The 25613-nt window shown below is 54.3% G+C and overlaps 1 protein-coding gene across 5 annotated transcripts in view; it reads right to left on the bottom strand.

Annotated features, from left to right (window-relative positions):
- Cux2 (cut like homeobox 2) overlaps positions 1-25613 on the bottom strand; it is a 177545-nt gene that overhangs the window by 43126 nt on the left and 108806 nt on the right. For all 5 annotated transcript variants that reach the window (XM_055605961.1, XM_055605960.1, XM_055605959.1 and 2 more), the window contains exons 2-3: positions 21559-21669; positions 18280-18327 (exon numbers count right to left, since the gene is read on the bottom strand). In XM_055605961.1, coding sequence (XP_055461936.1) covers positions 18280-18327; positions 21559-21669 — 159 coding nt within the window. The remainder of the gene's footprint in view (positions 1-18279; positions 18328-21558; positions 21670-25613) is intronic.

The raw sequence follows: 25613 nt of genomic DNA on the forward strand, positions 1-25613 counted from the left end.
GAACCATGGGGGAGTTTAAATCAAAGCATATAACGAATGGGAAATACACACAGGACTTCAAAGACTTAGCATAAAAAAAATAAAAAGACAGTGTAGCTCACCACCATTTTAAAAATGGAGCTACACTCTGAAGCAACGAGGCATACACACTTTTTACTATTTAACAATGTGGTTACCAGAAAGTGTCAGATTCTGTCTGTGATCATTAGGTTTCTATCTGACAGAGAGGGTCCACAGAGGCCGCTCAGAACGGGAGGAGTTACGCTAGAGAGTAGAGAGAAAGGCACAGTCGGTGTCGAACAAGGACTTAAAAGGCCAGTGAGTGCAGCAGCTTCACCTTTCATCGTTCTGAGAACAGACCCTGGTGTCTGACCTTGCCGGGTGACAGTCTTTTATTCATTCAACCAACAACATTTCCCAAGAGTCTCCGTCATATGCCTGGGACCGAGGACTGAGAAAAGCCATAACCATGGAACATGGACCTCAAGGCAATCCCCCAGATGAGTTGTTCCAAGCACTGGGTGTGTGGGGGGAACGGCAGGGAATGGACGTGGGGGAAGGCTGATACAGTTTGGTGGAACTTGGCAAGTCCCCATCTTTCCCTGGAAAGGGCAGCAGGCTGGCTTGTGTGTGAAAAGGAAGTGTGTGAAAATGAAGTCACCCAGCGCAGGTAGCTTTGCCACCCTCAGAGATAGACCACTCCAAGCAGGAGGCAACGAAATGCCACATCTCTAAGAAGTGTTAGGGAGCAGTGAGTTTGGGAGTGTCCTCAAGGGGTGTCAGTGACAGTAAAATGCCGAGGCAAACTTTTGTTTGTGAACATCCATCTTCAAAGACATGTCACCAAAGCAAGTCACCAACTTACCTCTGCCATTGTCTGTGTGGGCAAGCAAATTGAAGCCCTTTGTCTCTGGGAAGGCAAGGGTCCCAGGCAGGTGTGGTGGTAGCCATTTTGACCCTTTGGGATGCTCCTGTCTCCCCAGGGTCCTGCAGATGCTCAAGGTTAGAAGCCTCTGCATGGCTGATGCATGGCTCCTGAAGCCACAAGAAGCAACACTATTCACCGCCCATCCCATGCTAAACACAGAGTCCCGGCTGGCATTTGCAGAAGGGTGAGAATCTTCTTAAGGCTTTCGAAAGCAAGAGTGGGGACAAGGGCTGGCTGAGTCCTTTCCAGCTACCCAGCCTTACCCATGGCACCCTCTGCTTTCCCATCACCACACCCACCAGTTTGTACTGGTGTCTTTACCTCAGTGACTGTCTTTGCATAATGGCCCTGAGATCTGAGCTGTCCAATACACTCACCACCCACGGGCCACTGACCACAGAGAAGAGGTGAGATAGCTCAGTGGCTAGAGGCACTTGCTATGGAGCCTGAAGACCTAAGTTTGATTTCCTGAACCCACATGGTAGAAGGAAAGAATTGCTCCTGTAAGGTATCCTTTGACCTTTACATGCATTCAATGGAACACATGTGTGCCTCCCCCACATACAAATACATATCTGTAAAAAATAATGTGGCTATTCCACACTTGGATGAGTGGCAAGAATAGGGGAGTCTGTAACTCTTAGCACAGAAAAGGAAATGAGAAAGTCCCCAATAATTATTTTATAACTGCTGCTTGTGGACCCGAAATTGCTAAGGACGGATTAGATGAGCTCAAAGCTATTATTAAAGTTAGATCCATCAGTTTCTTATTTTTAAAACTGTGATATAGCTTGTAGAGAAGTCTAAACAACTTTATATGGCTTGCACACACACACACACACACACACACACACACACACACACACACTCTCTCTCTCTCTCTCTCTCTCTCTCTCTGCTGGAGTGCCAATCCAATCTGAAAGGGTTGACAAACTACAGGCTGTAGGCCAAATCTGGCCCTTCATTTGTTTTTGGAAATAAAGTTTTATCAGAGCACAGCCAGGGACATTCTTTCATGCACTGTCCATGGTAGCTTTCAGATTTCTAGGACAGAGCAGTGCAGCTCGGCCAGACCCTGTGATCAGCGAACTGGCAGTGTTTAGTACTTCGGTGCTTTCCCAAGGACTGTGGCTTCTGGGAAGCCACAGGCCCCGACCAGGGCTTGCTGGGAAGAAAGGCTGTGGGGCTGGCTCATGGCTATGCCTGCTCACAAAGGCGGGTGAGGGTAAAGTGCCCAGCCACGTGCCTCACAGAAGTTCCCCGTTAGAAACAACAATAGCCTGGCACTTACATTACAGTCCTGGGACCCCGCCAGGACCCTGGCTATGAGGAAACAGTTAAGCCAAGAGAGAAAAAGGCCTGTGGCCACCATCTATCTGGCTCTTACCTGTGCTGGGGGTTAAGACCTGGCAAATTTGGGCTCCTCCAGCCTATGCCTCCATGCCTGGATTTTACACGGGTGCTAGAAATGCAAACTCCTTGCAGTTGCACAGCAAACACTCTCTAACCATTGAGCTATCTTCCAAGCTCTGCAATAACCTTCCTGACTTGGGTGTATTAACTCTGATCACCCAGGCAGTCAGTCAGCACTGCTTTCTGCACATGTTCTCCCCTTCCACCACGTGTCATTGTCACCGGGCCTGAAGGGGATGTCTGCTGGGGAGGAGGAACCACCGAAGTCTCATCACCATATTTGTTATCAGCCCCTGGTTAAAAATAGAGCAGAGGGACCTGTTTTCAAATGTCCGCACTAAGAACACTTTAGGCGACACGGCGTGGGCCCAGGTTGTTTGTGCCAGACTCTGGGGCCCCAGCAAGGTGCACCCCCATGTAGCTCAGCAGGCCAGGCTGTGGCTGCTGGTAGTTACGGCATAATCACCAATCACTCCAACAGGAACCCCCAATTTCCTAATTAAACAGCTCGCTGGACTTCTCACCTCATGCGGGGCCACTGCAGAGCCCCCTCAGGTCTTCTTGCTCCTCCCACCATTTCTGTCCCCCCCACCATCCTCCCCAACATTCTGGGGTGGAAACAAAACAAAACAAAAAAACCCCTGGCCTCCATATAAGACTGCATTTAAATTGCCTGTCACTCAAAACAAAGGTGAACCATTCATTTGTAATGCGCCAGCCACCTGAACGGCTGCCAGTTTTCCTCCAAGCCTCCACTCATTGGAGCGCAAAGATCATTTTTCTATTGTTAAAACTGTATAAAAGAAGCCAGGGTCTTTTTTTAGCAGCGAAATACACGATTTCACTTCTCTGCTGAGGACTGCTGACACAAAAGGGACAGGAGGCTTCCTCCAGTACCTTACAAACAAATTTTCCTTTGAGGGTAATAAGAAAAGAAAGCAAAAGGAAAAAAAAAAAAACAGAAAAGAAGGAAAAAGGAGAGAAAGAAAGTGGCCCCGGGCCCTGCTGTAGCGGGGACTTCCTCTGGGCTGTGTCTCAAGAGGAGACGGGACATACCCTGCTGTGCTGGGGTGAGGCTGAGGCCTGCGCTGTGGTCCTGTTTGGGTGCCCCTGGCTGGGAGAAGGTGAACTCTGTGTGGACTGGCATGTGGCCTGCCACCCTGCCGCTCCAAATGTGACCCTGCTCCTGTACCCATGGGTGACTCTCAACTCCCTCACCCCCAGAAGTGTGAACTCAGAGTCACCAAGCCTCTCCATCCTTTCCTTGCTGAGGCCTGGGCCAGTCCTCTGTGCCCAGGGTCCGAACACTGCTTTTCTGTGTAGAATTACGACCATAATACCTTGCAGTTTTATAACAGAGCACAAAGACTTCTCGAGGCCAGTAGTTCAGGAGAACTCCAAAGCCTCCGTGGGGCAGCTCTGGGTGAGAGGTCCAGAGAGACCGAGACAGTGGCTTCGAGCCACACAGCAGGGCTAAGGCAGTGACTCTGGCACAGAACTAGTTGTGTGGCAGGTGACTGGGGGCTGGAATTTGAGTGAGCCCCAGGCGGCCTGAGTGGGTGACGGTGGCCTCTGGCTTGGGTGTGCCAGGTTACTCTTGCAATGCGTACTCTTCAGAAGAGCGAGACGGGTTTTCCTGGTGTCACAGCCTGTCAAAACCCACAGCCCCATACAGTGATGCCCGGTGCCACTCGGGGCCGGGGGCTCACCGGGGTGGCAAGAGCCGTGTAAAGCTTACAGGGGGCATCGGGGGTGTGCCTTGTCACCTCCTTAACCAGGACCCAAGCCCTGTGAGGTCAGCGTCATATTTCCCATGTTTAACAACAGAGAAGACCAGGATTCAGAGAGGTGGGGCAAACAGCGAGAAAGCACACAGCAAAAGTGGAATTGGCACCCGGGACCCAGAGCCCATGCTCTTGCTGTGTGCCATGTGACGTTAAGTTGTCATCCATATCTCCCCAAGGCCAGGCCCTGCCCCACGCACAAGCACGGGTGCACTCTTGGGTCCTGCCTCGCTCATGGGGTCGTGCGGCACGTGGCGGCCGAGAAGAGCCGAGAAGGGTGGGTTGGAGCCGCCCTGCGATCCTATTTTCTTGGACACTCTAGTGTTTGAAAAATATTGGAGCTGTCAGAATCCGTCAAGCCAGACACTTCGGATTTGCACATTTGACTGCGGTATGTAAATGACACCCCAGAAAGGACCAGAATATGTAAATATGTAGATATGTGCATCTAGAGGGAGCCAGGGTTTTAAAACTAGAAGAGTGCCAAACTGCCAGCTTATCCACAGAGTCGGAGGATCTGGCCGCCCCGGGCCCACGCTTCCGTCGACAGCGACCACCTGGAGCCATCTGGGCCGTCTGTTCAGACTGGCCAGGATCTGAAGTGGCCCCCGCCCCGGGCCTGGCACACCTGCCCCTGGAGTCATTTTAACCTCTGGTCTATATCCTCACACTCTCTACACCCCATGTCCCCAAAGGTGCCGCTAGGTGACATGGGCCAGCGTCCAGGGATAGCTGCAGCCCTGTCTCTCTGGCTGCTCCAAGCCTCAGCGAGCCCTCCAGTACCTCAGCCTCCCTCCAGGAAAGCCAGGCCCTGCACACCCTCTAGGCACCCACGTGACTCCACAGAAGCCAAGTGCTGATGGGATGACTGGGTGACTGGCACTGAGGAGAGGGGGCCAAGAGAAAGCAGTGGGCATGCATGCAGCTGGTGCTTAATAGAGGCCTAGGGACTCAGAAAGAATGTGGGTTCTGGAGCTGGGTCTGAGCTACTTGGGATCTGAACTCCGGCCCCCAGCTTTTGGTCTCCCTATAGTCTCCTCAGGTCCTCGGCTACCTCCGCTGTGAGGTGGGGCTGGCAGAGCTCTGCTGCGGAGCCTGGCCAGCCTCTGAGATGTGCACGTCAGGAGGTGGAGGACCAAGAGAATCAGGCTCTCTGCCCTTCCTGTGCCTCAGCCGCCCTGCCTAGAGCGTGGGGACAGCGAGGCTCAGCCGCTGTGTCCCGACGCTAGCAGCTGGGGGACAGGTTTCATTTGCTGTGGCGATGCCGGGAATGCAACCTGCACTTGCTGGCCAAGTGCTCAGCCCGGGGTCCTGCTGCATGCCCGTCGCTGTTAAGTATGAGGTGACATTGGCTAAGGCATAGGCAGTTCTTAGAATTTCTGGCCAAAGGACTACAAGGGGGAGTGAGAGGTTGGCACGTGAGAGGCGGGAGTTGCCGGACCTGCAGACAAGGGTGAGAACAAGAGTCGGAGATGGCAAGAACCTCTGGCCTGCCCTGGGACACGGGTGCTCTCCGGGGCTGTCCCTCGTGGGTTCTCTATCACACCCGCCTGCTTAGGGGCCCCACGCTCTCTCAGCTGTGGGCACGGGGGCCTTGCCCTGGGAAGCCAGCCGGGGCTGGTCGAATCCCGGGCAGCGCCGCTTTCTCCTCTCAATGCCACTCCGGCACATTTTCCAAAATGCCAGCCCAGAAGAGCAAAGCTAAAGGAATATGTGTGCCCTTTAAGGAGTGGCGGCCACGGAAATGGCATCAAAGTGCTGTCCTTCCCAGGCTTTTAAATATAGCTGTGTCCTTTGGGAAGTCTCTGTGGAGGGGGCCCTTCGGGGCGTCCTGAGGGAACCTCAGCACAACGGGGCACAGTTGAGGTACCCAGCTCTAGCCAGGGTGAAGATTTTCAGCGCTTTGGCCTATCCTATGGTCTGCGGCAGCTGCTGAGCTCTGCCCCTAGCCTGCAAAACTGGCGGGTGACCATGCGCAAAGGAATTTGCCCTTCAATAAAGCTTTATTTACAAGGGCAGGCAGTGACATGGCCCCGCCCCCACCTGGAAGGGTCTCCGCTGCTTCAGTCCCATAGCTGACTTGCTGTGGGTCCTCACGACAATCGCTCAGATGTCAGTGGTGTTGGTTGGGTGTCGTGGGGCACATCTGCAGTCCCAGGACTCAGGAAGTGGAGGAAGGAGGGCCAGGAGTTTGAGGCTACCAGGGCTACGCGAGACACCGTATCATATCAAAGGGACAAAAGAGCAGCTCTACATCTGGTTTGGATTGATGGGGTGAGGGACGGACGGACGGACGGACGGACGGAGTATGGTCCAGCAGCAGAGTGGGGAGAGTCCCTACAAACAGTAGGCGACATGGCTGTCAATGCACACATCTGAGTGGCCTGTTTCGCCGGGTGCTCAGAACCGATCTGGAGGGTAGAAGCCGGATAAATATTTGCTGCAATGATGAATGATGATGTCTGCGTCCAGGCAGAGAAAAAAGGATGCAGTGGGGGAGGGGGGGCAGAGTCTCCTCCTACTGCCCCCATGGCAGGGTTTCCCCACCTGTAGCCTGACAGGGTGACTTCAGACGTGGAAGTCCCTTCTTCCTGCTGTGAGGAGTATCATGCTGAGACTGACTACCGTGCAGTGTGGCGTGGCGGAAGGCCAAGGTGCCAGGAGCATGTCAGAGTAACAGGGGAAATGTCTGGGGGCTGGCCAGGGACGGCGCCTCAGCATGGGGAAGCCGGGAGACAGGGCAAGTGCAGGGGTGGCACCTAGTTTACAGTGCCATCTTATCTGGAAATGAACTCCTTGGTATGTGGGCCTTTCAAAGAGGCCCTGTGTGTACTTGTGTGTGCGTGTTCTTGTGCATGAGTCCAGGGCTTGCAGAGGGCAGCAGAGGGTGTCAGATCCTCCAGAGCTGGAGTTACAGGCAGTTGTGAGCTGCCCAATGTGGGCACTAGGCAGGGCACCCAGGTCCTCTGCAAATAGCTGAGCCATCTCTCCTGCCCCCGGCTGGTCTTGAACTCACAGCAATCCTTCAGTGTGTCACGTGCTGGGACTACAGGCTTGAGCCACTCTTCACCAACTACCATGGTCTTGAAACATGCATCTCTGTCCAAGTGTTTCTGTGGGGGCCGGGCGATGTCCCCTCTCCCTCACAGCTCACCGGCCCTGAGATGGAGTGCGCTGGTGGCTCTTTGCTCACAGCGTTCCTTCCTTTCTTTCCTGCAGGGAAACGCAGTGCCTCCAGGAAGTGGCTGGGAGGAGGAGGGGGAGCAGCTCAGGAAGGATGGAGTTCATCAAATTCACTCATCCAATTGTTCAGGAACTTCTATGCCAGGCAGACACAATCGATAGGAGGCCGAGGGCCAGGCTCTGCTCTGCAGGCTTCCTCCTTCCCTGAAGTAACCAGGGCCCGCCATGTTTGCTGAGGTTGACTTCAGCTGGTCGGATCCGGGCTGATGGGCCCGGCAGGCCTTAAGCTGAGCCAGGGTCATCCATGACCTTGGGAGTCAGAACTCAGACCTGGAACTCCTCAGTTGAGGGGAACCTGGCCCATCCAGAAGTGCCTGGGAGCTGAGGAGGCTGGCCTGGAGATGGCCATCAGGAGGATGCCTTTCTTGTTGCAGGTGGGAACATGCCTGCCTTGGTTCAGGATGGGTGTATTTGCTTTGTCCTGCTCTCCACTTTTTCACCTCTCAGGACCCCGGGTTCAAATCCCAGCCACACCAGCAGCCACCGGAACAATGTTGAGTCATCCTGGCCAACCTTCACCTGTAAAATGGGCAGCACAGGACCAACCACCAAGAAACCAAACAGCGGTGGGTGCATCTGGCGCATGTTTGCCATCGGATGGGTCCCGGCATGTGTGCTCACTCCCAGTGCTCCCCGGTCCTTGTGCTAAGACCCGACTCCGGCTGTGTCTGCTGCTCAGAGCCTCAGAGCAGATCTGGGATTCGTTCCCCATCAGCGAGGCCAGGGCTGGAACCTGGGTGGAGGCAGAGCACAGGCGGAGAGGCCTCCCCTGCCGCCGCCAGGAGCAGTGATGGAGGAGACGGCGACAGCACCTCCCCGAAGGTGACAAGGTGGGAAAGAGAAGGCAGGAAAAGCTGTCCCCAAGACAAATGGCCACCTTCACGTGGTTCCAGCGCTGTCCCCGGGGCTGGGATGAGGGAAGGGCCTGGCTCACTGCAGCCTATCACTGGCATCGTTAATTTCTTTTTGTTTCCTGCTGAGGTACCGGCTCAAGGTGAGCGGCTGAGCTCCAAGGATTGATAGATTGCATTTCTTTGCCGGGTCCGTTTCATGCTTGGTGATTCCGCAGCAAAGCAATTATCACCGTGGAATGCATAATGGCCTAATTAATAACTAATGTCAGCTCGGCCTCTGAGCCATGATTATACCTTAGCATGCCAACTCCCCCTACCCCCGCCCCGCTCCTTTTAAACATTTGGAGAGAAAAAATATTATTATAATTGACTGGTTAGATTGTTAAAGTGTCCCTGCCCTGTGGACAGGGTATATAGTGGGAAGCTTACAAGGCCTGGAAGAAGAAAAAAGGACTGTGCCATCAGCCGGCTGTGTGATCTTACTGTATGTCTGGGGATCTCAGTGCCTGAAAAAGGAGCCACTCTTCCGTATGTGTGTGTGCATGTATGTGTGTGTGCATGTATGTGTGTGTACATGTGTGAAACCTGGGGCTCTCCTGTTCCATGCTGTGTTCTCGGGACCCGGCACATAGTAAGTGTTCAATAAATCATGGTTAAAGGCCAGGGCTGTCAGTTTGAAGCAGCAGTGTGGCTTTGGGTGGGTCACTAGTCCTCTGTGCCCATTTCTTGCTTGTATTATAAAATTACTGACAACGACAGTCCCCAGCTTACACGCAGGTCACGGGGAATAATGAATTGGGAACCGCAGAGCAGAGTGCTGTCTGGGACAGAAACACCAAGAACCCTCGCCTGCCAGTCGTGTCACAGTTCAATCAATACCTGCGTCGTCAGTGCCTCCCCCAGCTCCTGCTGAGTGGGGACCTCAGGGGACTGGGGAGCACAGGACTGTGTATGTGCTCACGAGCGCAGGCGCCTTCAGCATCTGAATAATTACAAAAACACACACAACAAGGGAGTGTGCCAAGCCCTGTGAAGGGGCCCATGAAGGCACAGGGAGTCTCAGCAGTCTCCCTGTAGGCGTGACATGTGGCCAGAGCTCTGGAGGAGCCACAGGGGTCAGGGATGCCCTGTGATGCCTGGAGTGGCTCTGGCTGTCACTGAGGGAGCTGCTAAGGGCTACCAGTGGGGTCACCTGAGCCAGGCTGCTGAACACCCTCCCAGGCAGAGGCCAGCCTGAAGAACAGCCACCTGAGAACCTCACAGGGCCCAGGCTGAGAGCTTTGCATGAGATAGGCAAAATACCTAGCAAGGGGGTAGAGCAGGTGGAGCCAGTGCAAAGGCCCTGAGGCAGCCAGTGGGTAATCAAGGAAGTGGTTAAAAAAGGAAGGGGAGGGTGCAAAGAGGGCGGGCAGGGTGGAGGGCAGGAAGTCTCCCAGATGCATAGTGGGGGCTGGATTCCATCCTAGGAGTTGCTGGAAGCTGTCAGAGGGTTACAGTGGGTGGGGGAGCACCCCGTGCTGTCGGCCCTGGGGGGAGGCAGAGGGGCTGACGGTGTGCTTCTCAGGAGCAGCAGGCGAAGGGAGAGCCTTGCATTGCTCAGGTCAGACAGCCACAAATCTCACACCCGTTTGGGTGGATCCTTGCAGGACTCGTGGACACTTACATATGGAGTTGGGGGGAAAAGGAACAGAATATGCAAAAACACCGGAGCCTGACGCCACCACCCTTCTCTGTCCTGGGTGGTCTTGGATGCTGGGGAAGCCTTTTAGACAATTAAAAGAACAAGTAATGTTATTATTGTTGAGACAGGGTCCCTCATACGGTCCAGGCTGGCTTTGCATTTAATGTGTAGCCAAGGATGACTCAATTCTTCTGTCTCTACCTCCCAAGTACTGGGAGTGCAGGCCTGTGCACTGTACCTCGCGTGTGCTGGGGACTGAACTGAGGCCTTTGTAACCAAGAGAGAGAAGAGTCGCAAAATACAAAGCTAGTGAACAGCTTGGGACTCAGGAGAGGGGCACGGAGGGGGAGGAGGGGCAGGAGGGGCAGGGAGAGTCTTCTTTCCTTGACTTGTCATGATGACACAGGGTCTTACTGAGTGGCCCTGGCTAGCCAAACCTGTGATCCTCCTTCCTCAGTATCCTGAGTGCTCAGGTGACTGTCACCTGTGTCATCATGGCAGCTGGACCCTTCTGAACCAAAGCCACAGGCTGTGGCCCACTGTCCACATGCCTCTTTGAGCTCACAGAACCAGGCACAGGTCCCCTCAGACCTGGGTAAACTGAGGCACAGGGTGCTTATACACAACCCCCCTCTCCCGCCCTCACTCTGTACTGTCCCTCCATCACCCTCCCAGGCCTGCAGACAAGGTGGGGCCTGTCAGCTGGCTGTCAGGGCTCTGCTGTTCTGCCCAAACCTGGCTCAGCCTCATCCTCCACACCACGACACAAGCTGTCCATCCGGAGACAAATCCCTTCACTCCCGCTTCCCATATGAGCATGGTGCACATACTGCCATCTCAATCCTTACCGAAAACCTACACACCAGTCACCAGATGTCCGACAAGGAAACTGAGGCTTGGAAATGACCTGCCCAAGGTCACTTAACTAATGAACAAACTTGGCCTCCAAACCCAGATTGCCAAGGCCAAAGCGAAGGTCACTGCTTATCCTATCATATCCCACCTCCACTCGATCCTAATCCTGGCTAGGACCTCACCTCATTGGAGCTGTGGGATGGCAGGCTTCTTGCACTTGTCTGCCTTTGTCTTAGTGGACCCTGGGGCCTGGGGCCTGGGATTAGCCTTCCTCCTGGACACAGATTTCTCTTTCCTCAAGGCCCAGAACCCTGTGCGGCCCTGGCAGGCTCCCGTCACTAGTCGGAGCATATTCTGGGCACCAGGCTTTCCCCCAGCAGCGGGGAGGCACTCTGTCTCTCAGGGACTCACCACGCAGCAGACGGGGCTGACACCTGTCTTTTCTGGCCCCAGTGGCTTTTGTCCCTTAGGGACAGAACTGATATGATTCAGCTTCTCTTGTCTATGAAGCAGCTGATAGCAGAGGACAATGGGATGACAGTGACGCTGGTCCCCCTGAGGGGACTCTGGTGCAGAGCGACGACCCTTCCCCCACTGCCTAGAACAAGATATTACCGAGCTCGTAATCGCTGTTGCAGGAAACATTGCTCTGACGACACAGACCGGGGACCGAATGACTCCATCCCCCCACTCCTCAGCCTCTCTGTTTCCGTCTCTCTAACCCTCCACAACATAGCAGATGTCAGAGGACCAGCTCTAGGCGGGACACACAGGAGGGCTGTGGGCCATGCACCTGTTGCCCCCTGCTGTCTCCACGTCTCAAGCCCGGCGCCTCAGGCTGGGCCCCTGCTCTGTCTCAGTTGGGACTCAGCTCTGGTCTCTGCTGGCCCTGGGTGTCATGGAGGGGGTGGGGAACCTGAGTCCCGTGTCTTACTTGTTCCTGCACCTGCAGCGATGCCCGGCGCACAGCAAGTGCCCCTGGGATGCCCACACGGCAGATGAATGAGTGAATGAGCGAGGCAATGAATGACGAGTGAGTCAACCTTCAAAGGAAGGGTCAGCGGCTGTTTCAGCAAAGCACTAGAGAATAAATACACTCAGCTCCGGGGACCCCGGATCCCGCCGTGACTGCTCAGTTCCGCTCTGGGGTGGTAATGATGCCTGAGCCACGGGAGTGGGGTGTTGTAGCTGACTCATAAAGTGACCCAGGCCCCCTTCCAGCACCACTTCTGCTCTGTGCTCACTGGTGGGAGGGTGTGCTGCGGGCTGACCTGGAGGGGGACTGACACACTTCAGGGCTGGGATGGAGTCCAGAGCGTCAAGCATGACAGGCGGGCTCCACCATCTCCTCTCACCCTGGCCCCGAGACGGAGTTTCAAATTTCCAGGAACTTCTTGAAAACTCCTATTTAATTCACGGTTCCATTCTGTTGACAGTTCAGGCCCAGTGGATGTCACGTCAAGTGACACGACACCCATGGGGTCTGAGGGTGCAGGCGTTCTGAGATGGGCAGACTGCAGCTCTTTCTGGCTCTGTGTGGCACATGCCACACTGGCTCTGGCTGCTGGGTTGCTGACGCCATGAAAACGGGTCTACGCCACAAACTCTTATAAAACCTAACCCAAAGCATTACAGGACCCAGCTTTTTCTTTTATGTATATTGGTGCTTTGCCTGCATGTCTGTCTGTCTAAAGTTGTTGGATCCCCTGGAACTGGAGTTGCAGACAGTTGTGAGCTGCTAGGTGGGCTCTGGGAATTGAACCTGGGTCCTCTGGAAGAGCAGCCAGTGCTCTTAACCACTGAACCATCTCTCCAGGACCTGGTTTTAAGGCCCTACAGGTGACTGGTGGAGAAGGGTTTTGACCTAATCTGTGGACTCACCCACTGGCTGGTTGATAGCTACCTGGTCTTTGAAAGGTGTCTTATTCCTGCCACTTCCTTTCTGTCTGTCTGTCTGTCTGTCTGTCTGCTTCCTGGCTGCCATGAGGTGAGTAGCTGCTCCACCATGCTCTGCAGGCACGATGCTGGCTTAGTACAGAAGGCAGGGGCCCCAGTGGAGTCCGCACACAGGAGGGCCCCACCTTGGCCACAGGAACCTCAGTGAGCACCGCTAATGGCTTCATGGGCAGTGTCTACCTGTCCGCCAGGGGGCCACAGTACCACAGGGGCAGGAGGGGCCACTTCAGGGACTGAGGTGGCTCAGCCAGTGAAGCAGCTCCTTGTGGGCATGAGGGCCCACAGTTTAATGTCAAGAACTCCTATCTTAAAAACAAAAGCTGGCGGCAGGCGGTTGGAACACTCAGGCTAGGGGGTGCTGAGCCAGGCAGATCTCAGCTCCTCAGCTGCCGCCAGCCTCTTCCTAAGTAGTGAGCCCCAGATCCCAGGGAGCCTCTCCCCACACGTGCTCACACAGGTGCGCCCACCTCCCTGGGGGATGGGTGCTGAGTGCATTCCCATTCCACAGTTGGGGAACCCGAGGCTCCATTCGGGAGCCCCCGACACAAGACCCAGACTCAGGTCTGCAGGACTCAGGCTTTGTGCCCGCTTCTCCCCCACCCCGAGCAACAGCTGTGGGACGGGTCTGAACCCTCCTGCACCTCCGGCACCTAGCTCCTCGCCAGGCACACAGTAGGACCTCAACAAGCACCGGTGGAGCAGCTGCATGTATGCCTGCGCGCTGGGCCACAGGGCCCCTGGCTGGAGTGGGTGGGCTGTGCTTCCAGTAATTTCCACAGCTCGCCCACCCGTCTGGCCCGGAGGCATCAGACACCCCCGGTGGCCTCATCCGCCTGGCGCCAGGCCCACCCCGCCCCAGAACTCAGTCTATTAAAAGCCTTGTAAATTTTCATACACGAGTGTCCGGGCAGCAGGGTAGGCTAATTGCTGCTAAATGTTCGGGAACGTTCCCGCCACGCGGCCGGAGCCATCGCTCTTCGTGGCCGGGCCTAGCCCGCTCCTTTGCTGGGTGGAAGAGCTTACAACATGCACACAAGGCCAAAAAGCAATTCATGTCAAAAAGAGATCGATAATATAAAAATAAAGCACGAGAGCGCGAGTTAAAGGGAACGCCATGTAGATATGTGGTTCACGTCCACGATTCCAAGATTAAAAACGAAGAAAAATCAATCAATACCTTTCTTTAGATGATGTTCTTTCTAATGAGTAGGACCCGGAATTGCTGCAACTATCTGCTTAACTGGGGGGCAGGAGTATTAATAATTTACTTGATAAGGCAGAGAGCGTGAAGCAAAGAGGATGGCTGTGGGGTCTTAATTTGGTTGGAACTTGGCATCACAGCCCGGGGATGTGCTGGTGCGTTAGTGGCAAATCCAGACGGATGTGTGGGCTAGCGGGAGGCTCACCCTCAGCTGCCGGGACAGCCAGGGAGACAGGCTGGTTCTCAGGATGACGCCACCAGAGCAGGTGGCAGGCAGCAGCGAGGGCCCTGCAGGGGACACTCTTGTCTACCGAGTACTTCGTTATTCCACAACCTAGCCCCAAACTAGAATCTCGCTTCTGTGTACGTTCTGGGCTCCCCGGCCTGTCCTTCTCAGCACCTCTTGGTCCCCTTGTATGTTGAGGTGGTCAATTAGGTCTCCAAACTGAGAATGCCAGCTCCCTGGGTTTGGGAGGAACCAGGCTAGGCCTGTGTGAGGGCACAGGGGCCTGGTTAGACAGTCAAGTGCCCTGACCTTGAACTTTTCCTCAGTGGCGTCCTCCATTTAATATCAGGTGGGGGCAGCCTGGAAGCCTCCTGGGTGCCAAGACTCAGGTCCCCTCTGTTCTTTTCCTGCCTCAGTTCCAGGCTTGGGCCACCAGTTACCGCCTCTCTGGGCCTCAGTTTCCTCACTAGGGATAACCATAGACTCTCCACAATTGGGACAACTGTAACAAACTAACAGACACAAGAAGTATGCAGTCAAAGTACAGTCCATGAGAAAGACAATGCCTGCCCGCCCACGGGCCCGCCCGCCTGCCCTGTGTGTCAGGCCTGGCCATGTGGTGAGGGGCAACTGAGCACTCTAGGCCACGGCGAGCCAGTTAGAAGGCGCACCCTGAGGGTCCTGGCTTTGCTCATTGTCTCTGTCACCTGCTGGCCTGGCGAGCTACTGCAACTATCTGCTTAACTGGGGGGCAGGAGCATTAATAATTTACTTGATAAGGCAGAGAGCGTGAAGCAAAGAGGATGGCTGTGGGGTCTTAATTTGGTTGGAACTTGGCATCACAGCCCGGGGATGTGCTGGTGCGTTAGTGGCAAATCCAGTGTGTGGTCGCAAGCAGACGGCATGTCCCAGCCCCTTGCCACCTGCAAGCAGGAGCACCGAGGTGGCACGGCCTCCTGGACAAAGTCTACAGAGGCGGTTCTAGAAAGCCAGGCAGCTCAGCACATCACCACGGCTTGGGTATGTCTGTCGGGTCACTTGGGAGGCTGACTGCCGCCATGGTGGCCACCTGGTAAGACAGCTGGACCTGGGCCCTGCCCCCACCCAGCTGCCCCTCGCCCTGGGAGGGCTCTCTGGCCTCCTGGCTCCTTTAGCCACCTGGCCTCAGAGCTGCCCTCAACCTCATGAGGAGACACTCAAAGGGAAGGTTCCAGGCAGAGCCCCCTTGCTCGGGTCTCCCAGGGCAGTGGAATCTGTGTCCACCCTAGCTGCCTGGCCCCATTCTCTGGAGCCAGGAGGAAAAGACCTCGAACCCATGCCCCCAGAGACCTGGCCACAGTGTCAAGAATCAGCTTTGTCCAACTTTGGGTGGGGAGGAGGGGAGAGAGAGGAGGGGAGGCTCACTGCAAATGTGGGGGTCTCCTTTTATTTTTGGGGTAACCGCACCCCTAAACCTCCCCTCAGCGCAACTGCTCACAGTTCTGCAGCATGCCTGGGCTCTTCTTGGTGTCTCTTGGGTGGTCACAGGTGGTGGCACTGGGCCTGCAGCCAACTGAGCTCAGCCATCGGCTCCAGTCTTGCTTCTCTGGTAGCACTGTGACCTGCTTCTCCCAGCAGGGAGTGCTCTGGCCGCCAGGACATGTCAGGAAGCGGAACCACCAGCCTCGCTAAGGGGGCCCCTTGATACTGGCCCCATATCACTGTCATTTCGAGCTCTCGTGACAGCAAGTCCAGTTCCGAAAGACAGAGACACATGTCGTGGCTCGAGGGGGGTACACAAGGACACAGGCAGACAGACAGGGGCAGGATGAATGGCTGTGGCCTTCGCCAGGACAAGACCATCAAGTCTGGTGACATAAGTTTGGGGAGGGCACACCAGGTCCCCTGCCCCGGGCTCTGGGAAATTTCTCCATGAAAGAACTCAGTGCTCAGTCCCTCGGAGGGGAACACCGAATTCAGGCTGTGACGGTGCACGGCGCCACGCTGCAAACTGTGGACATGCCCACCACCTGGCACTCAGCAGCTCACCGGCTCTCGGAGTCCCAGGGACTTGTCCCTCTGCACAGAACTCAGCTGTGTGGCTCAGACACATGAAGTCACTCACCAGGGCCCCACGCGCTCCATCACAAGGGGCAGCCAGCCGACCCCCGAACTACCACGTTCCCCTTAGGCTCAGGTGACCACCCAGGCCAGCCCACGGCGCTTCCCTGCCAAAGACCACCCCGAGACGAGGAAGCCGGGAGCAGGAGGCCCGCCAATGTGGTCCTGAGGTCGAGGGGGCAGACTGTGTCCACCCTGCTCGGAACCATCTCACCTCCGTTTAGCAGAAAACAAAACTTTTAATTTAGATGTTTGCGTCTCTCCGTCTCCAAGCAAAAATAACTCCAAGATAATGACTGTAATAAATGAAGGTAATTAATTGTGGTTTGCTCCTTTAGTGTCTAGTCAGCTTAATTTTACCTTTTCAACTAATAATGAGAAAATAATTTTTGTGCGTGGAGGGTTAATGACATGTAACTGTGAGAGCCACTAATTGCATGTTGCGATCCATCCATCAGCGGCCCCATCTGCGTGGCTTGATTATGTTTGCTAAATTATTGCTTTGAATTATCTTTCATAAAAGCAACTTTTATAATTAGCGGGGCCTTCGGGCTGCCTCCCTTTCTCCGTACAAGGATGTTCAAACTTCGGCCATTTCAAGCTGCATCCCGGAAGCCACCTTCCCTGGCTGGCTTCTGTTTTCCTGGGAGGTGTGGGGGGAGGAGGGGGTATCTAAACTGTCCTTTGAGCAATCCAGAAAGCCTCGATTCACTCCCCTCACACACCTCATACAGGCAGGAGAAAGGCTACCCTGTTCCGCACACGCCAAGGCTGCTGGACGGGAAGGCAGGAACGGACCTGATCGAGATGCTTCTGAGTGTCACCTTCCTTTGGCTCGGTGGCCACTTCTCTCCCCACCCGGGCGAGAAGGGAGCCGCAGCCATGGCAGCTCTCAGTGTGGCGATCAGAAGAAAGCAGTGCATGGCTGGAGAGGACCCTCGGAACAGCTGTGCACACACGCTGGCGTGCGAAACCAGCTCCTTACTGGGTCAGCTCCCAGTAAGACTTCTCTCCTTCCCTGTCGTTAGGGACAGCAACTGTGCAGCAGGCTCATGGCTGTGGCCGTCCATCTGCTTCCTCCTCCTCTGGGTTTGTAAGCTTGGCTTTCCATGTCTCAGGAGGAGAGCTGGGGCTCAGAGAGGCCGGAGAACCTCCCCAGGACCACACAGCTGAAGGAACGGGGCTGAAATCCCGAGCCCGCCATCCCGGAGGCTGTGCCTCCGGTCTTCTCCTCGCTAGGAGCTTCTAACATTTAAGTCTTCTACTCCTACGATGGCCCCCACCCTCCCAAGTGCTGGGACTAGGGGCGTGCGCCACCACACCCGGCTATGTCCAGGCTTCCAACACCCAAGCCGGAGTTCTGAACACTTCCTCCTCATTTACCTTGCTCCCCTCTCAGCCTGAACCTGATGACAGAGAGAAAATCGTCACCAATTTAACAGATTAGGACACAGGGGCACAGACAGGCTGAGGAACTCACCTAAGATCACACAGCCAGCGACCCCAGCCACTCTTCATTCCCGTGACGCTCAGAGTGCCGGATGGGTGTTTCCACCCCCTCCTGCATCCTCTCTCTTTATCCATGTCCAGAACAACACCAAAGGACAGAGATCTCTCTACGCCCACACCATGTATGCAAACACACGCCCACACCACCGCATGCACGTATGTGCGGACCTGGTTCCGAGGGAGAGCTGGCTCTGAGGGGTGGGGAGTGGAGAGGAGCTCTCCTCTCCATCTCAGGGCTGTGGGAGAGTTCTGGACCTACCTGAGCTGTGGGGAGGCAGACATGCTGGTGTGCTGATAGCCCTTGGGACTGAGCCGCAAGACTGCCTGAATGGGGTGTGTGTGTGTGTGTGTGTGTGTGTGTGTGTGTGTGTGTGTGTGGTGGTGGTGGTCAGCCAGCTCAGGCCTCAGATTTCAACCTGAGGAATGGGAGCCTGGAAGATGAGTGGCACAGATGTGGCAGAGCCTCGGGGAAGGGAGGCCAGTGCACGCCACCCCTCCCTCCCTCAAGCGCCATGCCGCCGGCTCTTACCTCGGCTTGGAAGCTTCTCAGCACCGGAGCCACCATCTCTCTGAGTCCCTGAGAAAGAGAGGACAGAAGGTGTGCCACAGCCCCAGCCCTGCATCCAGGGTCACTGTGGGACCTGACACACACACACACACACACACACACACACTTGAGGTTCCGTTCTTAGAGCCTTTAATGTCTCAGCCATTGGCCATTCTGGAGAGGGAGGCAAGCAAGGATATCCCCTAAATGCATGCCTGGTTTCTTTTTGGTGGTTCTGGGGATGGAACCACGCATGACATGTTACATTCCTAGCCCTTGGCACTTTGAGACAGGGTCTTGCTATGTAGCTCAGGCTGGTTCAACCTCATGACCCCCCTGCCCCAGCCTCAGGAGTCCTCGGATGCTGGGCTCATGACACCCGTGTGTGTGGCAGGGTAGGTGTTGTGGTGTAGCTCAGGGGAAAGCAGGCTGGAAAGCTGGCAAAGTCCTCCTCAGGAAGTCCCTCTGTCCTTCCAGGTTTGGCCTGTGGCTACATCTTCCCATGGCTATCTCCCATGAATCTCCACCTTGTCGAAAGTCACCACTGTCCCTGCCTATCTTTCCTCACTAGGGCTTGGAGTGCTTTTTGGGGACGGGGCTGTGTGCCAGCCCTGTGGTGGACCAGCGGTATCACCAACACTGTGAGCACCGGGTAGACACCGGTGTCCCAATGTTCCCATGTGATCTCAAGGGTGGTCTGGGGAGGAGCCCCCAGCACTGCAGAGGAGCGTGTCCTTATATGTGCCAACTCTGAAGCCTGTGGGTCCTCGGGGATCCACTTGGGATGCTTCCTCCTGCTACAACTGGCCAAAGTCACAGGGAAAACACTGTTGGAGGAATGAAGGGATGGGAGGGGTGGCAGGCAGGTCGGGGAGGGATGCTCCCTAACCATGGGGCACTTCCTGTTGTTTCTCCCCTTGGACAAGGTCCCTGTTCTGGTCCCAGCTACCCCTCCATACTGACTTCTGCCTCTGGGAACTTCCCAAAGTAGCTGCTGCCTGGATGTGATGTGGGTCTTTGGGGACAAACAGATGATGCCCATGGCTTTGGTTTTACGAGCCAGTTGCCAGCAGAGTTAGGTGGCTCAAGGTCATGGTCTCAAGGCTAGATGCCCAGAGGCAGGATGCTACCAGGAGGAGTAGAGGGGCTGGCCCTGGGGGCTGCGGCTGAGCCTCAGGCAGCAGGGCGGACCCAAGTGCCTCAGAGGAAGCAGTTGGCCGGAGAGAACTGAACGCAAAGCTTAACTTTTCAGACCAAAAGGCCCCCGATTTTATAAAGGGGGACACTGAGGCCGACATGCTCTAGGTGACATGGCCAGCAGGTGATATGGTTAGAATTCGAGCCCAAGTCATAAGATGTCTTCAACAGGCTCTTCTCATAATCCAATAGTCAAGTGAGTTTAGGGGTTCACATCTGAGAGCCATGAGATGGGGAAGTGGATGGGTGCTGGGCTAAGTCCCCCTATGACCGTATAAGTCCTTGGGGGGCACATGTAGCAGGTGGGCTGGAACCCCCAGACAATGCTCCTAACGTTGTCACGACTCTTCCACCAGGAGGGATGGGTTCCAAACATGAGAGTTTCCAGAGCCGCAACTATAATAGGAGTGGAAATTTATCCCTTCTAATTATGTAATTGCATAATTATGTAGCATTGAAAATTACATAAGTCAAACTCGCAGGCTGAAAACCTGGCCTGGATTTCCCTCCTCACCTGAGGGTTCCTGTGTGAACCGGTGCTTGAGGTTGAGGTCACCGAGGTGGGTGAAGGAGATGGTCTGAGAGGACCAGAGAGAGACAGAAAACATGTGGGGCTATGAGAGTGGGCAGTGGCTACAGCTAGCTCCCCAGAGATGGGAGGGCCAGCAGCACTCTCCGTGTTGGGAGAAAACCCAGTTTATAGAACACGCTATGGTCTGCTGAGAAGGGAGAAGGGAGGCCTGGGGATAGGGCTGTTTCCAGAGCGCTTGCCTAACACGCAGGAGGCCTGGGGCTCCACCCCAACTGTCACAGAAATGGGGGTGTTAGTGCACACCTGTAACCCAGCCCTTGGGAGATGGAGGGAGTAAGACCAGAAGTTCAAGGTCATTCTCAGCCGTATGAGGAGGTGCAGGCCGGCCTGATCTACGTGTCTCAGAACTTGTGCTTGTTGAAGCCATGACAGCAGGGTGCACTTGAGTCTGAGGCTTCCACCTCTCCTGTGCCCTCACCCCTTCCCACATGATTCAAACAATTCCTACTGCACCCTCGTCCCCCAGCTTGTCCTGAAGAACCATAGTTGCTTATGACGTCATGATGGGATCCTACAGCTTCCAGTGTGAGGCCCAAGCCCTCTGTGCTCTGTCTGCCCTGCCACTCACAACCAAGGCCCCTCTCCACCACCAATGCTACAGGAGCCCCCAACCCCACCCAGACTGCTGGGCCCTGGGACAACTGCCAGCCCCCGCCCACCCTCCTGTGGTCCAGCACACCCAAACGGGTAGGCTGAGGCAGCGAGCGGCTGGGGAATAGGCCTGGCCCTGGGTCTGTTGCCCGCACTCTCTGTGCGTGTCTCGGCCCTGTCAAAGCAACACAGGGTCCAAGGGCTCCACTTTTCTGTTTACTCTCATAGGTTTTTAAATTTTATTTCACTTTTTTTAATTGGAGAAGCAGCAGGGGTCCTGATGGCAGAGGAGAAATAAAATTCTCACATTCAACCTCAGGAAAGAACATACACATGCCCGGGCCGGCACGCTCCTCAGGGAGAGAGAGTGGGCTTTCTACAGCCTGGGCATTGCCATCTCTGAGATGAGACTAGGGTATAGCGCCTTAATGGGGGAGTGGGAGGGGCAGGTGCATTGACTGGCAGAGAAGGGTGGGGCCCAGAGCCCTAGCTGTGTCTCCCAGGCACATCGGCAGGCAGAAGAGGATGCGGACTTCAGGTTAAATTGTCTTGGCCATCAAATGCCAGCCATTTCACCCAAGATTAGGACTCTAACTGCAAATCCTGGCCGCCTTGAGTCCTGGGAAAGAGCAATCTGGACGGGGGCGCCTGGGTGCCCCAATTCCAGTCAGTGCCGGGCACCTCCTCCCCCTCACACCGCCCAAGCCAGCAGGCTGGGGCTGTGATTTATCCTTGTGGCTAATTAACTTCTTTTCTTGTTAGCCACTTGTGTCTACAGTTATGTCTACAGTTCTCACAGTATACTTTGGACGGGGAGTGAGGAGTGAGCGAGCTGCATTCTCTCGAGCCGACGGCATAGCAGGCAGGCAGGCACACTGTACCTCTGGCACATTTTTCTTAAATTCCCGGTGGAGTTCAATTAAATGTTTAGGAGAATGCTCGTTTTCCTCCTGTGGCGCAGACAGTTCTGAGGCGACGGAATTAAGCTCCTTCTGGAATGAGAGAGAGAGAGAAAGAGAGAGAGATTTGTCCTCTTCTCTTTGCTTTTGAATTCTCGTACAATTCAACAATCTGAACAAGTTTTCGTAACTTACACGGCTGAGAAAAGGCGAGATATTGACTCCTGGTACGAATGGAAAATTAGAAGGCAAAACAAACAAACAAACAAAATGGGATGAAACAAAAAAGAGCTCCAGGACACTGGGCTTTCCATTTTTGTCCTTCTTAGGAGCTGGGCCAAACAAAGTTGAACGGAGGTTTTATCTACCCCCCAACCCTCCCCATCTCCCCCCCACCAAGCCCCACCTCTTAAATTTCCCAAGAGTGATGGCATAAGCCTGTCAGTAACTGAAGAAAACATCTCCAAAGCATGTCAAAATAGCGGCGCGCGGCATATTGTATGGGCACTTTCCCCTGTGCGAGAGTGCCGCCGACAGCTTCCATACATCAGCGGCGGGCGCCGCTCCAACTGCAGCTTTCTCCCTTAAAGGCTCATAAATTTGCCTCTTAAGATATAGATGGCTTTTTAATTCCAGCAGATTTTGGAAAAATGAAGGTGCTGAAGAGAAGCACACTGACCTCGGGTGTACCCCACGGTAAATCACCGAAGGTTCCCAGAACCCTGGAAAGGAACAGACAGACTTGGGAGGGGCGGCCTGGCCTGACTGTGCACTCAGGACTCAGACTTGAGCGAGGCCACGTGAGATCGAGGGTGGAGGGGGAGGGGCGGGCCATGCATCATGGTGAGGCGCGCTGCTGGGGTGTGTGTGTGTGCTCGGCCCTCCCTCTCAGAGCTTCCTTCGCTGTCACGGAGGCTTTCACAGGAGGAGCACAATTCGCCAGGATTTGTCACCGCTCATTTGCATAATTCAAGAAACGCTCTGTTTATGTGCCCTGCACTGCCGGCACAGACTTGAGCTGCGATTTTTTTTTTCCCTTCTCCTGGACGATAACTCGATGAACCCTCCTGCATACATCACCCGATTATATTTGTAGCAATCAAGCCCCATAATTTCCTAAATCCGGTGGTGCAATAAATTTCTGCAATCAGATTTATTAAAAAAAAAAATGCGCACACAGATGTGGGGAGCGCGTTTCCAGGGTGAACTCTTTACTCCAACATATGTATGACAAAGTGCGACGTTGTGCTGAAAGACCCCATTTGTCACCGCTAATACACATCCGTCTTGCACACACAATGAAACCCATTCACTGTTAGATAATGAAATAAAAGCACCGTTAACCCGCTGCAGAGCCTTTTCCTTGTAAAAAGACGATTTGCGTCTGAAATGCCTGCTTCTGTGGCAATTTACCATAGTTCCATAGACTAAACCTATGTTCCCTAGTTCCTAAACCTGTGAGGACAGCCTCTGGCCCCGGGAGCCCCTATGTGGGGCAACCCAAGAAGGACCGTCTGTTTCTAGAAAAACGGCTAACTTTTGGAGAAAATCACAGACTGGCAGGGTTGGGGGCGGTGGCAGAGGCACTAACTGTGCTTAACCTGGGTGAGGGAGGGGCGCTCTCCAAGGTGCTGACGCGCATTCCCACGTCAGCGCGAGACGCTGCCACCTTGAGCTACCAGCTTGAAAGCCATGAGAAATTTTGAGCTGGGTGAAAGATGGAATGGAGAGGAAGAGGGAGAGAATACCTTTGCCATGACTTAAGAATTGGTAGGGTCAAGAGGTAAGGCTCTCACTTACCAGGGGAGAAAGAACTAGAAGGTTGAGGTCCACTGAACTTTTTCTTAGTCTTTAAAGGTGGTTTTTTGTTTTGTTTTGTTTTGCGTTGCCACAGGACACAGAATGGGACTTAGGACGCACCACTGGGTTACGGATTATTCTGTTCCTGACACTGAGTTTTATGAGCACTTATTTTTAAATTTAGGAGCCCAGGCTGGCCCAAACTCACAGGGCCCCTGCCTCAGCCTTCTGAGTGCTAGATCATGGGTGTGCACCTGTAGGTGTGAGCCCCCCTCTTGGGACCCTGTACCTCATCACACAGCCATTACCGGTACCAGCTCTTCAGCTTAGCTTTGACTTCCTCAACCAGGGGCTGGAGAGATGGCTCTGTGGATAAAGGGACTGCTGTCCAAGCAGGGCGATTGGAGTTCTGACCCTTGGCACCCATATAAAAGCTAGGCAGGTGTGGTAGCCTACTGGTCAACCCACTCCTTTGGAGGTGGACATTGGCAGAGTCCTTAAAGCAAGCTGGATAGCCAGACTATTCAAGAGTGTAAGCCTGGAGTTCAGCAAGAAATTATGTATCAGTAAACAAAGCAAAGAGTGTTATGTATGATCACACACATGTGAACATGCACACACACACACACACACACACACACACACCACAGGTTACAAAAGGAAACAGCCATTTGGGAGACATCTAGTTGCCAGTGTGGTGTGCCTCTGGGCTGTCCCTCTGTCTGTACCTCCCTGATTGCTGGTGGCTACAGATCTGATCAGTAGGGTGCCTGCTGACTACACCACCAAGCCCAAGGCAGGACCAGGCCAGACAGGAGACAGCAGCAGCTCTCGGCTCTGGAGCACTGCATGTCCTGCTCTCCTGTCCAGTCAGAGCAGACACTGTCACGGAGATGAGGACCATGCTCTTTTCAACTCCGCCTCAGTCGATGCTCATCCTTCAGCCTTGAATACTTGCAGAATTTCTATAGTAAATATCTCAGCAACAACAATTGTAACAATAAAAAAATGCAGTAATTGTAACTACCATTTATTGAGGGCTTGTGCATCTGTGAGAGGACTCAGCCAGGGGCTAGGAGGCGAATTACAGGCAGTCCTAATAACTGAGGTGGGGGCAGCTCCTTGGTGGGCTCTGAAGGCAAACCTTCAATGGCCTCCTTTTCAGCTATCCTCGGCTGCCTTTCTCCACCAGCTGGGGGGGAGGGAGGTTGGGGGAGATTGCTTTAAATAATTCAAGATCATAACGCACCCTGCCAGGAGTTCAATAAACACTGGCTGATATTCATCTCCTTCTTAGACACACTGGATGAAGAGGACACCCTGCTAGATCCAAATATGCTAGGTTTTCACAGGTCAGTAAAAATATCACACACATACACTCACACACAGAAAAGAGATAGGATGCCAAGTGGAGATATTAAAACTGATCCCCTTGTACTCTGAAAGAACGGGTGTTTGAAAAAAAATCAACAAACTAAGAGATGGAATGGACAACAGGGCTTTTTAAAATAAACACATTTAGAAAAGCTCATGGAGCTATATTTATTTCAAGGGAACAGAAGTCTCAGAAAAATAAGCCAGCTCCGTTCTCAAGTCCTGCTTCAGAGACACCCTGCATCCGGCTAGCGGGCCTTGCCAGTCATGCCCCTGAGACGCTTCCACGGTCGGCCCCAGCCATGATATACACAGTCCCAGTCCTCCAGCCGGGGAGGAGACACATGCGATTAACCTAACTAGCCATCAGCAGCAGACAGACAGCCCGGAGCCCTGCGCAGACCATTCAAGTAATGATCCTCATAAACAGGCTATTTGCAACTAAAAAGAGATAATTTTAATGAGCTGGGAGCAGATGATAGATGCAGCTGAGGCTGGAATGAGCGAGCAAGGAGAGGGGAGGCTGGGGTGCAGCCGCGTCGGCAGGGGCTCTGCCACTGGTCTGCTCTCCCCACGCTTAACCACTGTCTGGTGTGTGGCCGGCTCCGGGACCTCCAGGTCTTCAGGACATATGAGCCACCACCAGCCTCATGGGCTGGAGGTCAGAAACATGTTCCTCGGTATAACTTCCACCACAATGCTACCCTGCTTGAATTATCTTTATTTTACATATACACATATGTATACACATATGTGTGTCTATGTGTGTGTGTACGAAGTCAAACACGCTATGCTCACTATGTAGCCTGGGCTGTTCTGGAACTATTGACCTTCTTGCTGCCTCCTTCCCCAGGGCTTGCATT

Source organism: Psammomys obesus, unplaced genomic scaffold, assembly GCF_907164565.1.
Source record: "Psammomys obesus unplaced genomic scaffold, mPsaObe1.curated_primary_1811, whole genome shotgun sequence".
NCBI classification, from domain to species: Eukaryota; Metazoa; Chordata; class Mammalia; order Rodentia; family Muridae; genus Psammomys; species Psammomys obesus.